A 16,726-nucleotide genomic window follows, 5' to 3' on the forward strand; every position below is an offset into this window, starting at 1 on the left:
CTGGCACACTCCTGAATGGAGGAGTGTAGCCTTAGATATTTTCTTTTGATCCTTCAGATTTGCACAAAGTCAGAAAACTACAAAACTGTGTGCTAAGAATTAAAAATTGCCTGCCCAGTTATCTGTACACATGCCCTGTCAGTATTTATTCGGCACAACTGAATCAGCAAATTAGAAGGCAGGGAAAAACGCAAAAGGGAATGCTTACTGACATGAACAAGAAAGATAAAAGTTCTTCCTTACAGGCAAATTCATGTATATGCAGCTGTGGACTAATTCAAATGTGGGGAGGGGGGGGGGAGTGCATTAACAGCTCAATAATGCTCAGTTGTGGACAAACCCTATGATTAAGCCACTAAAGGACTCAGCAGAGAATGGAAAGAAAGCTATACAAGAAATCTTAAGGATGATTTTCTTCATCGCTGCTGCCAGCTTCGAGGAGGAATGTTGCCATTGAATCTTGCTGGCTACTCTGATATGGTTCACATTGTAAAATAATGATATAACTAAAAGAATATATGAAATAAAATCTCATATCTGAGGCAGTCCCAAGAACAAGATGCCCAACAAACTTCAAGATTGGCTGGGTGGAGAACAGACCCCACAACAAATGAGGAACAAGGACAGCATAACCTGTAACTGTGCAGAAAGCAGGTAAGATGAGGTGCTTGGTCCTCCAGGGTCTTCCCCAGCACTGCTGCTGCTGGAGATGGAGATGGACATTCTGCGTGCAAAGCATGTGCTCTCCTGCTCCAGACACATGAAACTACCTGCTTGTAAGCCAGGCAGTGGATCCTCCTTGCTGCTCAGTGCTGCCTGCTCTGATTGGCAGCAAGGGCTCTGCTGAGTCTCTTTCCCAGTCCTGCAATCCAGCAGCTCACATCCAGCCCTCTACTCTTTAGCCCCTACATTTCCACTGACTTTCAGAAGTCATTCATGGAGCAAGATGTCAGCTTTGTAAGGACATGGAAGGAATAGAGAGCCTGCATAATGCCAATGCAGTTGTGCGTGTTGCTCTCAGGTCAGACCTGGGCTGCCTGATCCAGGCTGGGGGCTTCTCCCAGATTCTGAACTACAGTAGGCAGCAGCTACGGTTAGGCTATCAGTATTCATCAAATCCATAGACTTCATACTACCTGCCAACGGCAAGGGCGGATCCTGTGCCTTTAGAGGGGCCGCCCACCCATGATGTTTAACTTGGCTGAGCCCTCATCCCCCAGCACCCCAGTTCCTGATTCCTGGCCTGAAGTGCTGAGAGCCAGCGCTTCCTAGGCTAGAGCAGGAAGCTCTCACTCCTTTCTTCCCTCCTGGCAGAAGAGGAGAAAGTCTGTTCAACAAAGTATTGAGGCCTTGCGCTGGATGGAGCCTCGCTTTCAGGCTATGGGCAATTTTGTATAGACAGAAGCAGATACCGTCCACAGAGAATGTAGCTAGGTAGGCTCAGTACAGCTGCTACTGGGGGTGGGGGACCATGGGACAGAGATTTCTGCCCCATTCCCTCTCATTGATCAGCATGCCCCATGATGGATGGACAGGAGTGTTCCCTCCCCACCCCCTGCTCCGTTCATGCATCTGTAACAGCTACTGCAGGTAGTACGAAGCAGCGGTGTTAGTAACCGCAACAGTTAGTTGTGGCATGGTCAGTTTCCCCGATTCAGAGAGAATTCAATGGATGTGAAACTTCATGGTCATCATCTCAGCTGCAGCCCCATGCAAGCAAGCAGAAAGCAAAGAGAGAGAGACATATATATATGTGTGTATATATGTATATATATATAGTGAGATATATATAGATATATCATTTTAAATGGAAGAGAAACAGTCCAGCAGGCAGCTAAACTCACCCTTTTGTACCGCCTATGGTCCACCAGAGGGCTTCAGATGCGCAAAACGATAGCAAAGAGCTATTAGCATATAGATGGCAACAGGTAGACACCTTTTATTCAACAGCTTCAGATCAAGGAGGATAGGCAAGCTGCCTGCTCTGGGGAAGGGAGAGGGAGAGGAGAGGGTGGCCAAGGTGGGGGTGTCAGATCTCAGGGGCCAGCTTGCAACAACCTACGTGCTGGGAGGGTGGAGCTGGTTGAGTAGCACCATACAATATTGAGCAAAACCCAAATGCGGGTCTATTTTATTGGAGCTGGGTGGGAAGTAGCATTGAGGTTCCAAGACCCTCCTTCTCTGACTCAGAAGACTAGAACAAGTTTTCTTAGAAATACTATGTGATAATCAGAAAGAAGGTGTTCCTTAACTGTAACCCCAGAGATATGGTGGGCTACGAACGCAGCAAGAAGTATCCAAGCCGTTGTCAAAACCTTGTAGCCATCTTGGCCCACTGACCAAAACTCCACTTTCTTACCAAGGTTCAAATTAAGTAATGAAAATCTATTAATCAGAATTTTTATTCTGATTAACAACAGATTCAACAGAAAGGTGCTGGCCACTTTTCCAAAGGGCCCCCTTCCCTTTACTTCTTGATCCCAATATGCCATTTTGCCACCTGATGTGTTTTCTGCTGGAAAAAGCTAGTCATGCCTTATTACTTGTTTCAAAGCCAAACTAGTCATTTGCTGTGCACAGGATGTCAAGAAACACCAGCAGATGGGGCTACAGGTATGACATCTGGACTGCCAATTGATGACCTGCTAGCCCCTGGTGTACATCCTTAAAAGTGCTGTCAAGTTCAAAGCATATTCAGGGCTTATCCAAACTTCCTCTTGTTCCGCTGCTTTCCTCTGGGGAAAACTGCTCTTTAGCACTCAATGGGAGTTCAATTTGGGTTTTCTCTGGACTGACGTTTGCTCTGATTTAGAGCTAGGCAGCGGGTTTTCCGTAGGAAAGGAGTGAGACAAGTGGAAGTGTTGATGAGCCCTTGTAGTCAGGCTATCACAAGCTAAAGAGACCACGACTTTGCATTGTCATATCGCCATTTGTCCCTTCCATAAGAGTTTTTTTGGGGGTGGGGGGTGGGGAAGGTTTGCATCTCTCCCTCACATATAATGGGAAGAATGGTACAAAATACACAAACACAGAGGCCATTGTGGGAGCAATTCCTATAAACCTGAATGTTGCCAACTAATACATGGGCAGTGGTTATTTTGAAGGTAGTATATATTTGGAGCTCCAAAATCTTTTTTAAAAGTCTGTCAAGTAAAGGTTCTTTGAGTAAATGGAGCAGAGATGGCAATACAAGTGAATTAGTATCGAGTTAAACAACGAAAAACATCAGATGAGAAGGGTCTGCTGGATCAGGCCAGTGGCCCATCTAGTCCAACATCCTATTCTCACAGCGGCCAACTGGATGGTTATGGGAAGTCTACAAGCAGGACTTAAAAGCAGTCTCCCCTCTTGCAGTTTTCTAGTAACTTGTATTCAGAAGTATTACTGTCTCCAATTGGGGAGGCGGAGCATAACCGTACTGGCTATTAACCACTGATAGCCTTATCTTCCATGAATTTGTCCAATCCTCTTTTTACGCCATCCAAATTTGTGGCCCTCAATGCCTCCCATGGGAACAAATTCCATAGTTTAATTATACACTGTCTGAAGGAGTACTTTCGTTTGTCTGTCCTGGATCCTCTAACATCCAGCTTCACTGGATGTCCACGTATTCTAGTGTTACAAGAGATGGTTATTACATCAAGATAATATTGGGGTCTTTTTGTTAGGACTAATAAGAATGGACCAAGCAAACCTTTGAATTCTCCAGAACTCTCTGTCCTATCCAGAGTAGACCCACTGAAGTTCATGGGCATGACTAAATTAAGGTTCATTAATTTACATGGGCTTACTCTAAAAAGAGCTTAGTTGGAATATCCCAAAGGCTGTACTGTTTGGGGGCTTCTTATTTTAGATAACAGAAGAGTAAGAAGTAGGTAGGGATGAGATGGGATGAAATTAGACAGGGTTTTTTCCTTCCTTCTCCTTCTCACAACAGTATAATTTGGGGTCGCTGTGAACTTGGTGGGCAGTAGATTCAGGACAGAAAAAGAAATTACTTTTGACACAGCATGTAGTTAGCTTGTGGAATCTGATTCTACCAAATGTGGCTTCAGTGGCTTTAAGAGGGGTTCAGGCAAATTCATGGGGGACGAAGAGGCCTGCATTACTGATTTCAATAATGGGTTGTATCTAATGCTAGTCCAACTCGGAGTGCACTCGTTGAAATTAAGGTAACAAATTGAGCCATGGCTATTAATTTCAATGGGTCTATTATGAGTAGGGCACAACTCAATAGTTTTAAAACTCATTTCCTCAGTTGTATTTCCTGAAAAATGTGCACACTCATTAGTTGCTATAACCATTAAAGCATCTTGGTCTGAGACTGAAAAGTGCTTTTATGTACCACAAAACCTGCTGCTCTCTCTGTGCACAAGAAAAAAATAAATAATAGAATATGACTTGAAAACTAAGAAGGCCCCATTTCAGCTAGAAGGAGCTGGTAACAATATGATGCTACAGATTCAGCCCCACTGAGTTCAGTGGAGCTTACTTCTAACTAAGTGGGCATAGGATTGCAGACTCATTGTCTTGAGCAGCTTTGAACTGTTGCTGGGAGCCATGAAGGCATCATACAAAGGCCTGTCAACCTAAGACAGCTTCTGCACTTAAGTGACTTCCCACCACCCCAGCCCAAACTGCAGGTGAAGTGCACAATTGCAGCCTAGCAGCAATTCTACCTGAAGCTTGGCTGCCCATTCAAACCCCACAATCTTTGTCGGTTGCACTCATTTGCACTCTGCAGTTTCCAGCATCACCCAACTAGTCCTAAATCTGAAATGACATACTTTATCCTGGGTCATATGCAGAAAAGCTCTTAGTTCCCCTTCTGTTCCTTCTTAGCACATCCACCCAGTCACTTTCCTCTTGCCTCCCCTCCTCTTGCCTCCCCTCCTCATGTGCCAAACTCTGAAATTTCAGATGGCCTTTCTTCATTCTGAAGCAACAGGAGCACCCCCTCTACACCCCACTGCTTGGACTGACAGTCCTCTTGGGATGGATCCCACAGAAGCATGTCCTATTGCCTTACCTGGGGGTACCACAGACTTACACTGTCCTGGGAGGGAAACACAGGGGGCTTTTTTGAACCTAAAAAAAATTTCTGCAGATATTGAGCCTGTCAGGAAAGGTGCTGGGTTCCTATTGACCATGCCCACATCAAAGCATCAACCACACAATAAACTGCCAGGGCAGTTTAGTATCTGTTTTTTGAAATGATCATTAATATTTCTATGAGGTATAGGGAACCACTAATATAAATATACAGTATACATCTGTATATGTTTAAAGGCAGGCAGCTCCCCTGAAGCATGTAAGAGGGTCCAAACCAAGAGCAGATCTAGCACTCAACAGTGATGTTATAAAACCAGATTTACACTGCAGGCAAAGGTTCACGTGGCTGCAGCCAAGAGGGTTGTGCCTGCCTTTGCCTTCAGAGGCCCAAGTCAACTTCCCATGGACAACATCCATGGACACTCATGATCCAACCAGGCTCCAATCCTCTGGGGAGCACCTGAACTTTGTTTCTTGGCACAACCATTTGCAGCCCCCCCATGTGATTGTCCGCACTACCTTCCAATCCTTGGTCTGTAGCCCCCAACTAGGTATCTTGGGGAGGGCACACCTAGAAACTGAACGCTGGTGATGTCTCACCTGTGGCGGCAGCGTCGTAAAAAACGCATGATCTTGCGAGCAGCTTGGTCCTGCTTCTTGGTGAGCAAGCTGCTTCTGCAAGAAAGGAAGGAAGGAAGAGAACATCAGGGTCCAGGAGTTACCAAGGAGGAAGTGGGGAGGGGAAAAGGCCATCTAAGTAAGTGGTAGTAGAGCATCTGCTTTCAATGCTGAAAGCTCAAGTTCAATCCCAGACATCTCCAGTTAGGCTGGGAAAGACTCTCTCCCCCTTTCTGGAACCCTAGACAGCCTCTGCCAATCAGTGCAAACAATACTGAGCTATATGGACCAACTGCCTGCCTGTGGTATATAGAGCAGCTTAATGCTCCCATGAGGGAGACTGTCCAAGCTGATGTCTGTAAAAACTTTAGTGCTTTTACTCATAATAAGGGAGGCTGGCTGACAAAACACTCCATGGTTTTTTTGCTAGTTTCTTTTTATTTTGTCTGTTTTACTTTCTCTCTCTCTCTTCTTTCTTTTTTTGTTTTGTTTCTATTCTTTGCTTTTATTCCTTTTCTTCTTTCTTTGGAGTCATATGTTTGGAGCCTTTATTAAGGTCCAAAGACTGTATACTGATGGGGTGGTCGATGGTCAGTGGAGGACCCTGGGTGAGAGAGAGTGAAAGGTCGGTCTCTCAGGGTGAGAAGCTGGGAGGAGAAAGGAAAGATCCCTGGTGAGAGCTGGGAGGAGCTGCTGTCCTCTGTGGGTGGTAAGGCTAACAATTAATTTTAAGTGAGGGCTCTGTATTTTACTTATTCAATTTGTATCTTTTGTAGTTGTAATTTTACTGTATTAGAGAAAATTTTAATATATTTATTTTTAGAAAGAACTATAAAAAACCAAAACACTTTATGAATATGGGCCTTCTTCCTACAAGGCTAGAATTATTCAGACACCTGCTTTGATGCATATTGATTCATTCTGTCCTTCGTGACTGAATGCCACCCTCCTGTTGTACTTACCGATCTTGCAGCCTCCTTGCATTAGAAAGCCCCCACCTATCTGAGCTGCCCTTTTGTCCCTTCACCCATCAGTTCCCCCTGCCTTTCTTAGCCCTTCCAATTGTGAGCTGGCAGGCACTCTGCGGTAACAGATGCAGAATCGTGGCTTCTGAGAGAAATAATGTTTGTTCCTATGCATTTGCTTGATTCATCGGGGGGGGGGGAAGAATCTAGGTTTCCTTGGTGCATAATTTAGTCTTTTACTCAAGTGCATAAGCATCAATCTCTGCCTTACACCCCCTTCCTTCCATCCATCCATCCACTCTGCCTGGTATTGTCTGGCAAGTCAATGTGGGGGACTGCCTAAGATCCGTGAGGACTAGCCCTTGCCCTGTCTACCTTCTCCAGCATGCCCACCTCACCTGAGCTTCTGCTGCACGAGAGCAGCCGTCCTGCGACTTTGTCTCCTCTTCCCACATTCCTTGTAGCTGCGGTAGAACTGCTGGATTAGGACAGCAGCTCTCCGGCTCTGCTGGAATTTCTTCTGTTCGTAGTAGCTTCGGAATTTGCTCTGGATGAGGATGGCAGCTTGTATCATCTTTTTATAAAGTGCATACTGCAAGGGGAAGAGAGAGAAAGAGAGAGAGACAGAGGCTGAAGCACTCCCAAAGGCAAAAATAACAGTCACTCAGGGGAAAATCCAGAGATGGGCACAGAAGAATTTCACTGCGATAACAGAAAAAGTACCCTGCTGCTTTTACTAAGCAGGGCACATAAATTCTATTCCTTGTTACCCATAACCCCCCTCTCCTCCACTGGTTCTCCACACAAAGCAGCTCAATCCCTTGAGGATGGGCAGCTGAATATGCAAAAAAGGCTCTGCCCTGAAAATGCAGAATGCATCTCAACGCAAGGTGTATCATCTGTGGCAGGCCTTCCACACCTGTTAGTCATCTCTGGATGGTGCACATGTATGTTCCACAAACTGGAAGCTGACTAGACTGGGACTTTTAGGAAATATTAATGTTTCCCAATTAAGAGTGCTTTCCATGGACAATGACAAAAATATTTCAATTACTCCTCAGAGTATGGGGGGAAATGTTTTTTTAAAAAAATCTAATCTGCTCTAAGACTTGGTTTCCATTTATTGTGCACGTGTAAGAGACAGATAAAGCACACAAACCTGCACACTAGGCCAAATACTTTACCAATTTTCAACCTGATAGTGGGCTGGTTCAAACATCATGCTATGCAGTTGGTCATGTTTAACATGAATGGGCAGCATCCAGTGCAAGGGTGAACAACATTTCCAGCCCCGTGGGCCAGGCCCCCATGGACCAACTTTGACAGGTAGGTGAGGACAACCCACATGTCAATCAAATGATGTCATAATGATGTCATATGGGTTATCCCACTTGAACCGGGGAACCTGTGTACAAAGTGGTCTGCAAGCCCTGAGCAGCTGATCCAGCAGGCTTTCATTCTGTCACCCAACAGCTGATGCACAGGAGAACTGATGCCTGTTTTCCCTTGGCATTGTACAATTAGGGTTTCCAACCTGCCTGGAGCCAAGAGGAACAAGCCATGAGCCTTGGCTTAGTATTATGTGCAAACCAGCACCACACAGAAAAAGTGGGCTCTGTGCCTACTTGACACACAAGGCTTGCCACCATGTTAGACTAGGCCAACGGTTGATCTAGCCCCTACTGTCTGACACATGGGTCAATGAATGGAGAAACTGGACAAGATGAAGCTGCCACTCCTTGTTTCCTGGACGCATAAGCTAGGAAGAGGGGGGTAGAGTGCCTCTAAACCAGCAAAGTGTACAGAACTGTTGGTGTTTGTGACTGAGGAATCTCTCCCCGCTGCTCTACCCTAACACACCGCCAAATTGTGCTTGAACCTCTCCCCCCAAATTGCCAAATCTGCACTGCTGCCAGATGATGTTCTCTCTCAATTCTCATAATCAAGGAAGCAAACTGGTATGTTCTCTATATGGGGAGCAGTTTAGGGGGTCACCACACTTGTAGGTGAAGGAAGAAGGTACTGGGAAAGAGGGGATAGGAGAGGACTCAGGCCCCCATTCTGGCCCATCCTTGGCAAATTCTGCATGCCTGTGAAATGGTAGGAATGGAAGGCCAGTGTGCCAAACTGGAGGTGGGCTTCCAGGGACCAGACAACTTCCCTGAATTTTCAGCTTTCATTTTTAAATTAAAAAGCACCTATCCCACTTCAATTATATAAACTTAAAGGAAAATGGGCAGGCTGTTTCTGAGCCAGTTTCTTTCCCTGCCATCCAGAGCTTTGGCCATTGAGTGCAAAAACATACAAACGAAAAAGCTAAGGAAATTAAATTAGACTTCATGATTTTAACAACTTTAAATTTAACCTATTTAGCTACTTGTAGAAGTCCTTCCTTGCTTTGCAGTGATTTGCGGTCTCTCCCTCCGGCATGCACCCCAAGTTTAACTCCCTCCCCAGCAAGTTCTGTGATGCCAGGCAAGGCCCTAAAAATGTGCCCCTTTCATAAGGGACAGGTTGCCATTCATAACAAAGCAGGACTGCTGGCATGCACGCTCCACAGCAGGATGCAACCCACGTGCTCTAGCAAAATGGACAGATCCTTTCCTTGGCTTGCAATGAAAGTGAAAAGCTCATGAGCCCAAATGCTGGGAGTTTTCAGTCATTACCTTCAAGGCTATCCAAGTAAGCTTGGGAGGGGGAGAAACAGAAAATACAAGATTAACGTTCAACGGCCTGCCATGTCAGTCATCATCAGCACAGAGTGAGGGGCTCTGCCTCCTTAGGAGACCTGGGTGCCTCCAGAAGAGATTCTCTCAAAGCAAATGGGTGCTGCTGGAGGCCAACAGCCACATTCAGGTTCAACCACAACAGGGAGGGAGGAGGGTGTGAAGTTGCTGCTGCAGCAGCAATTCCCTGGGGAGTCCTGCTGTGGGGTCAATGTAAGATGGCTGGGAAAGGGCTCTTTGCTTGGGAGCCTGCAGAGTTGAGCAGAGTTGAGTTTTTGTTTCCTGCTTGGCAGGGGGTTGGACTCGATGGCCCTTGTGGTCTCTTCCAACTCTATGATTCTATGATTCTACCAATTTCCTCAGAAAAAGCTCTGCCATTGGTGGTTGAGAACTCAGCCTAAATATGTGGGCCACTGCCAAGCCTCTGAAGGAAGCCATTCCTCAGCTTTTGTTTTTAGAGATTCTCTCTCTCTCCTGCCTTGAAAGTTAAACACCACAGCAATACCCCAACTTTATTGGCTATTGGGGACTGCTGCAGCAACGTAACATGGAAATAAACCAGCTCTCACCCTCTCTCTGTGGTGAACCTCAAGCAAAATCAGTGGTTGACAATGGCTAGAGTGCTGTGCACACTGAGTAGATATCTTTAGAGTCCTCCTCCTAACCTCTGCTGCTCTACATTATGACACCACAGCATGAAGCATGGCAGTTTGGAAACAAAAGTAGGTTGCTGGCGGCTACAGTAAATACAGCTACATACTTGATGTATGCAACACCTAAAAAAACTACCAGAACCTCAGGGCTTCAAGGCAAAAAAGGGCCATCAACGTGTGTTCGAAACTGTTCCTGGGCTGTTCAGATGGCAAGGTGGGGTGAAGATTGCTGAACTGAATGGGGTTGGGGATTAGCATGTCAGACAGATGGCTGGGATAGAATATTTCCCCCTGATAGCAGATTTCCTAAAGTCCTTCTTATACATTCCTTTCCACATAAAGAGGGCCCTGTCCTCCCTCACAACCTATCTGGCCCATTAGCTCCCATACCTTGCCACCACCTTGAATCTGTACATTTACTCAAATACAGAAAAAATGCAAGTTAAGCTTCCATGCACATATTTACAGAAGTTTGACTCAACACATTGATCTGGGGGATTACTCTGAGACTTCAGGTGGAGAGGAAAGGATGAACAGGACTGAGGTCTAACAAACTTTTTTTAAAGGTGTCATGCTATTGATTCCCACCCCAACCTGTCATCTGAAATGGTGCTGAAATTGTTTGACCATGCAATGAGCTGTTGGATCAGAGGGCCTCTCTCTTTGGGATGCTTCATTTTTTCACAAGAGGTGTGAGGCAAAGGAAGCAGGAGTAATCCAGGCTCCTTCACTTGTGGAGGCTGAAAATTGGGCACACTCCATCTTTGAAACTTCTGAAGTAGCTCTCTGCTGAGTTATAAGAAACAAAGCAGTCCAGGGTGGCTTCTCACACTTGCCTGGTGGTACCAATATAAAGCCATCTGCAGCTCACCTGTTTGTATTTCCGGTAACAACGCTGAATGACAGCAGCGGCCACTTCCTGTTGCTCCCGGAGGGGGCGTCCCTGCAAGGGAAGGGGACAAATGGTAGAGGCAATGGGACTGCAAGCAGGACCTGAGTGCCACAGCATATAAGTGCAACTGTGTCAAGGCTGTAGATTATTCTCTGAATACCTCGGAGAAGCACCCTGTGAGAACTGGAACTCAAACCATGGAAAGAAGTGTGGCAAAGAACATCAGGCTGCCCAATGCAGAAGCCTCTGGAGCACCACCTGACACAACCATGAAGTGCATTTTCCTGCTCCTGTCCAGCTCATGTTTTGTAGTGGGGAAGCAAACACTACAGGAGAACATAGAGCAAATATATATTTGCATATATTTGCAGCATCAGCAGGGGAGGAGGGCACCTCCCTTGAATCTTCCTGGGCCATTTTTGTTGCTGCCCCCTTTAACACATGCAGGGGCAGATTGGACAATCATGTGCCAAACACCAGCCCCAGGCTTCCACTTCACTTGCTACTGTGCTCTAAAGTAACTTATTTCTGTCAGCTGGCATCGGAGTGCCACTGATTCCAAAGGGAGGTTTGGAGGCTTCCATGCACCCCAATGCCATCTCCCTGCACCCACCCCTACCAACAGCGACTTCTGCCCTTCACCTTGTATTTCCTGAAGACCGTTTGGACCAGCTTGGCAGCCTCGTAGAGCTCTCTCTGCTCGTGATCGGAGAGGGTCAGCTGCGCAAACTCGTTTTCGACTTTCTCGCTGGTGGAGGCGCTTAGGAATTCTGTCCAGTCTGTTGCCGAAGGGAGGCTGGGCTTCTCAAAAGCCATTTCATTGACTGGTGAGCTTGCAGGGCTCAGGCTGGTGTTGGAAGAAGGGGTCAGGGGTCCAATGTACAGGCTTCTGCAAAAAGAGGCACAGGGGGAAGAGGGTCATAGCTGCACAAACACCAAGACATGCTGGCTGGCTGGAGAAAAAGAACAAATCCTGGATTTGGTTCAGATTAAGGGTGGGGAGAGACAAGTGAGTTGGTCACATCTGAGCCATACAGTGAAAACACATACATTCCCCAAAGAATCATCGAGCTATAGTTTACCTCCTTACACAGCTATGATTCCCAGCACCGTAAAACTACACTTCACCCTCTCTGAGGCAGGGGCTAAGTCTTGGTGACCCAGAATGTGCCAACCCTTGTTGAAACAGCATGGAAACATGCTGCAAGCTTACTATTTAGCATTCCAGGGATCTTTATTTCACAGTACTTGAGGGTTAAGGGTTGAAAATTTGTCGTAACTAGTTAACTTGCTCCACACCCAGCGAACCTGAATGGAACCTGTTTCAGGGATGTTCTGAACCTTTACTGGCTTGACTCAGAAAAAGAAAGTGGATTCATTTTAGCTGTTGTAACCCAAAATTCAAAAATGAATTAAAGCATCAAACAGCTGGGCACTGGGTAGGAGATCCCCCCCCCCATATGGCAGCACCAGCAGCAACAAGGAGCCCCCCCCCCCGCTTGCCTGGTGGGTTTTCAGTTTTGCAAGGTGAAGGCCAGAAAAGTCAATATGGGCCAGCGGGCATCATAAGCTCGACCAGTCCTGGTAATACAAGGCCACAGACCTTATTTGAGCAGCACTTGGTAAATGGTCGACATCCGCGAGGTAACTGGCCAGCCAGCTCATTGAAGTGCTAATGGTGGCGCTCTCCGTCCTCTCGGCTGGTGGCGCCTCCATCGGCACAAAGTTTTCCCGCTTGATCCTCTCTGGGGTCGCTTCGATGATGTGCTCTGCCAGAGTCATCATGGTCACCTGTGAAGTGAGAAGGAAAGCTTTTCAGGGGCATGTGGGTGGAGACAAGGCAAGAACAGCACTTCCCACTGCTTCCCTTCCTGTTGGGTCCCAGAACCTGCTCCTGTCAGACCGAGGAGGTATGCTGTACATAAAATGCTTGTGCTTGGGTTTGGAAGGTAAAAAGTATTCTGCAATTGGCAAAGGTTGAGGCCTTGTCCCATCACACGACGTTGCAAGCCTGTTTAGCTGTAGCTTGTGATGACAAGCGAATCTTATTTTGCTTGGTTCAGGTAAATTCATTCTGATTGGTCTGTGTGGCTGACAGCAGACTCTGATTGGCTGGAGATTCTCGTCAGTTGGGAGTTAAATGTCAGTTGGGCCCCCTTTGCCCTCTACATTTAAATCATTTTAAACTGTCATGGCTTCACTCAAAGCATCATGGGAACTGCAGCTTGAAAAGGCTGCAGAGAGTTGCCAGAAGACCTATTCCCCTCACAGGGCTATAATTCTCAGAATGGTTTAAGAGTCAATCCCTCTTCCCAGGAAAACTCTGGGAATTGAAGCTCTCTGAAAGAGAGGGAAAGGGGTGTCCCAATAACTTTCTGCACTTTTATCAAACTTAACAGTTCTCGGGATTCTGTGGGGGAAGAAGCCATGCCTGTTTAAAGTCACATTTTGGTGCTTTAAATGTATCATGCAGGTTGGGTCTTAAGAAAGAGTCTGTTGAATTTTGACAGTTGAGGGAAAAGGGGAGTCGATAAGAGGTGTGTGAAGAAAAGACAAGAGAAAGAAAGCTGAGGCATAAATACTATTGCCCAGTGTGTTATTAATACTCATTTGATGACAATGAAGGGAAGGGAGTTAGCTTGAGAGGCTGCCCTGTGTCAAGGTCTTCCCACAAGCAGGTTTTTGAAGTTGACCAAACAGTCCAAACAGCCAGGAGTACAGTTTGCCCCCAGGAGCTGGGGTGGGTGGTGGACAAACTTGTCTATGGTGGATGTTTAGGGAATTTGGGTTGAGGTGAAAGAGGCTGGAGTCAGCAACAGCAGCACTTCGTGAGCCTTCAGAAAGTGTTAACAAGCACCTTTAAGACCCCTTTGCAAATATCCGTATTTCCCTCATGCACACAGCATTCCCCTTAAGAAGCCAGCCATCTTAGTCAGGAGTTCATCCTGTCTCTAGTGTAAATGTCAACCTCACACCTAAGCTGGCTATATCAGCTACTAGGAGGTTTTGAAAGCTGTTCTGAGCGTGTTGGTAGCAGTGGGAAATGAAAGCAGCACAGCTACCTAAACCTTTGTTTATTATAACAGCAAGGCTGAGGGAAATGGGTTCCCTGATAGGGCTTGTAGTCAGCCTTTTTTGCTCTACTGAGGGCCGCATGCAGTGGACAGACCCCTTGCCCTCCTTTATACTCACATACATGCTAATAGACACCCATTCTTTCCTTCCATTCTTATTTATTTCAGGTGTTTATATTCCAGGCCAGGTTCAAGGTTCTTCTGCTGATATACAACACCCTGAGCAGCTTGAGCCCAGGGTACCTCAAGGACTGTCTGAACCTTCATATATCCCAGCCTGATCACTGAGATTACCCAGGTGAGCCCTGCTAGTTGCTCCCCCATGTTACAGAAGCCCAATGGTCCTCAACCAAAAATTGGGTATTTAAGTGCAGCAGGTTCCATGCTGTGGAACACTCTTCCAGCAGAGATTTGGCAATGACATTCTCATTTCCAGCTTTTTCATGATTTTTTTTTTAATGTTTAAACTACCTCTTGCATAGCTAGGCATTTTAATGATTGTTTTGTTTGCAGTTCTTTTGATATTGGATGGTTCACCCCCCTGGTGTGTGTTTTATGAAGGCTCACCTGCAGGTCATCCATGTGATGCAAGCAGTCCTCACTTTCTGTGCCGTCCCGGAAGGAGAGGAGCTCTGCGTCAGCCACCTCCCGCTCCGCCATCATCAGCACGCTCATCTGCTCCCGCGGATGGAGCCGCTGGGCCCCTGAGTCCTTCCCCAGCGCCAGCCCCTTGGGGCTGCCTGCCACCTGCATCGCAGGCACGCCAATATACGCCTCCTTTGGGCTCCACTTGGCCCCTGCCTGTGTGCCGGAGCCGTGGTAGCCAGCCACTTCGGAGACAAGCTCCCGCGCATAGTCCCGCACCCCATGCCTGGGGCTGATTGTCTCTGGGAGGGATTGCTTAGCACTGGAGCTTGGCTTCCGGGCACTCGGCTGCTCCAGGCTCAGGGCGGTGGAAAGAAGCTTCTCCTGCCGAGCAGAGAAGTAGTCGGGGTTCAGTTTGTGTTTTTTGGGCGCGGGGTACTCCTTCTGGCTCTCGCTGCTGTAGTAACTGGAGGGCTCGGACCGGGGCCGCCTCAGCTCTGGAACCAAACAGAAGACAAGTCAGGATTCAGTCATGCAAGTGTGCATGTGCATCTTCCTGAAATATGCCCTGCGTTCACTCTGCCAAAGGGACCATGAGGCTCTGGAAGTCTGGCAATCAAGTGCCCAAGGTGGGGAACAGCAGAGCACCTCTGCATCAGCTCTGTATGGAGATGCACGCAGGCGCCCTCCTTATGACAGAGGGGGCAGGCACCTTAGTTTCCCCACATATGTGAATAGCAGCCCTGTGTAAAAGGGCATATTTGGTGGACACTGTTGGGAGGGAGCAAAACTGGTCTCTAAAGTGGCCTCATCCTGAGTCAGTTTCTAGATCATAACAGGAAGGCAAGGGTCTAGTTGTGATAAACCAAGAGGACTCAATCACCTGCACTGGATGAACAGAACTCATTAAGCTGGGGTACATAGGGGGCCTTGTGCCTGTGTTCTGCTGTTGCACTGCCCCTTCCCTCCTCAGTACCAGATGTCAGGTGTAAAGTAACCATAGCTTCCCATTCCATATAAACCAGGAAACCATGGTTGCCAGGGCTGGCACAAACCAGGATCTCAAACAATAATAGAAGTTTGTCTCAAAACCTGGTGTGCCCCCACCCTAGTAACCAGCATTTCCTGGTTTGGACAGAAAAGGAAATAATGGTTAACCCAGGAAGTCTTCATGGTGTGCAGCAAGATCAGAAGAAAGTAGTGGATGGAGCCAGCAGGTAGAAGGTTTGTGAATAGCTCAGCTTATTGAGCCAGGATACTGACGTCCAAAGTTAGCCACTGTGTGATCGTCCTAAGTTTCTGGGAAACAAATGAAGGAGGAGGAGAATGGGCCAAACCTTTTCTCCAAGGAATGTGATGGAGGCCTTTCAAACAAAAAACAACAACAACATCCTACCTGTATTGGAATTGGAAATCACGGTGACTCCCTTCTGGGGCTCCTGAGAGGCCACCATCTCACTGTGCCACTGGGCGATCCAGTTCTCACTGCTGGGCTCCTCATGCGAAGGACAGGGGATCCGGGGGGTTTGCCTGAGTTGGGCTTGCTCCTCCCGCTGCAGGTGCTCGAGGCACTCAGCCAGCTTCACGTGGCCCCGAGAACGAGCAATAGCCAAGGGGAGCCTCCCGAGGGAGTCGGGGATGGAGATAGCGCGGCGGTCCCACTTGTAAAGGACCACAGCTGCATCCATGTGGCCCAGCGCACATGCCCACATCTGGAAGTAAAAAGAAGTTGGGTGGGCAAGGAAGAAAAGGGGAGGGGACTGTGGCAGAGTACAGGACCCACTCAAATAACTATCTGTTTGTAGGCTTGTCAAGTCTTGGTGTGTGCACCCCAGGATATGACAGCTCCATTATTTCACATTCAAGTCTCTTGGAGTTGGACACAGCTGGCAAGCCTACTCCATCACATATGCTCAGGGAAAGGGAGTGGCAGGTTAAGGATGCAAAACTTGTGCAATGATCCCAATGGGAAACTCATGCCACCCTCTCCCTGGTTACCACAAGCTGCGAAGAAAAGAGACTTTGAGCACCTCGTGCGCAGGGCGTGGCTACTTACCAGCGGCGTGCAGGAGAAATGATCCACGTTCAAGGGGTCCACTTCCAGCTCTAGATCGATGCTGTCAGCATGCTTGGTACTGGGGGCCCAAGAAGGAGAGTAGTC

General features: G+C 47.4%; 2 protein-coding genes across 10 annotated transcripts in view; one reads left to right on the forward strand and one right to left on the reverse strand.

Annotated features, from left to right (window-relative positions):
• The window catches only part of UTS2 (urotensin 2), a 579,903-nt gene that overhangs the window by 59,714 nt on the left and 503,463 nt on the right, over nucleotides 1–16,726 (forward strand). The gene's annotated exons all lie outside the window — the stretch shown is intronic.
• Nucleotides 1–16,726, reverse strand: part of CAMTA1 (calmodulin binding transcription activator 1) — a 706,892-nt gene that overhangs the window by 13,933 nt on the left and 676,233 nt on the right. For 3 of the 6 annotated variants that reach the window (XM_083512794.1, XM_083512796.1, XM_083512797.1), the window contains 8 exons: nucleotides 16,622–16,700; nucleotides 15,962–16,277; nucleotides 14,548–15,062; nucleotides 12,510–12,697; nucleotides 11,549–11,795; nucleotides 10,886–10,957; nucleotides 7,034–7,227; nucleotides 5,653–5,727 (listed from right to left, as the gene is read on the reverse strand). In XM_083512794.1, the coding sequence (XP_083368920.1) occupies nucleotides 5,653–5,727; nucleotides 7,034–7,227; nucleotides 10,886–10,957; nucleotides 11,549–11,795; nucleotides 12,510–12,697; nucleotides 14,548–15,062; nucleotides 15,962–16,277; nucleotides 16,622–16,700 (1,686 nt within the window). Of the gene's footprint in view, nucleotides 1–1,844; nucleotides 1,876–5,652; nucleotides 5,728–7,033; nucleotides 7,228–9,301; nucleotides 9,323–10,885; nucleotides 10,958–11,548; nucleotides 11,796–12,509; nucleotides 12,698–14,547; nucleotides 15,063–15,961; nucleotides 16,278–16,621; nucleotides 16,701–16,726 lie in introns of all 6 variants that reach the window. The other 3 variants (XM_083512793.1, XM_083512795.1, XM_083512792.1) reach the window with 3 other exon arrangements.

This window comes from Podarcis liolepis (assembly GCF_965112155.1).
Source record: "Podarcis liolepis genome assembly, chromosome: 7".
Lineage (NCBI taxonomy): Eukaryota > Metazoa > Chordata > Lepidosauria > Squamata > Lacertidae > Podarcis > Podarcis liolepis.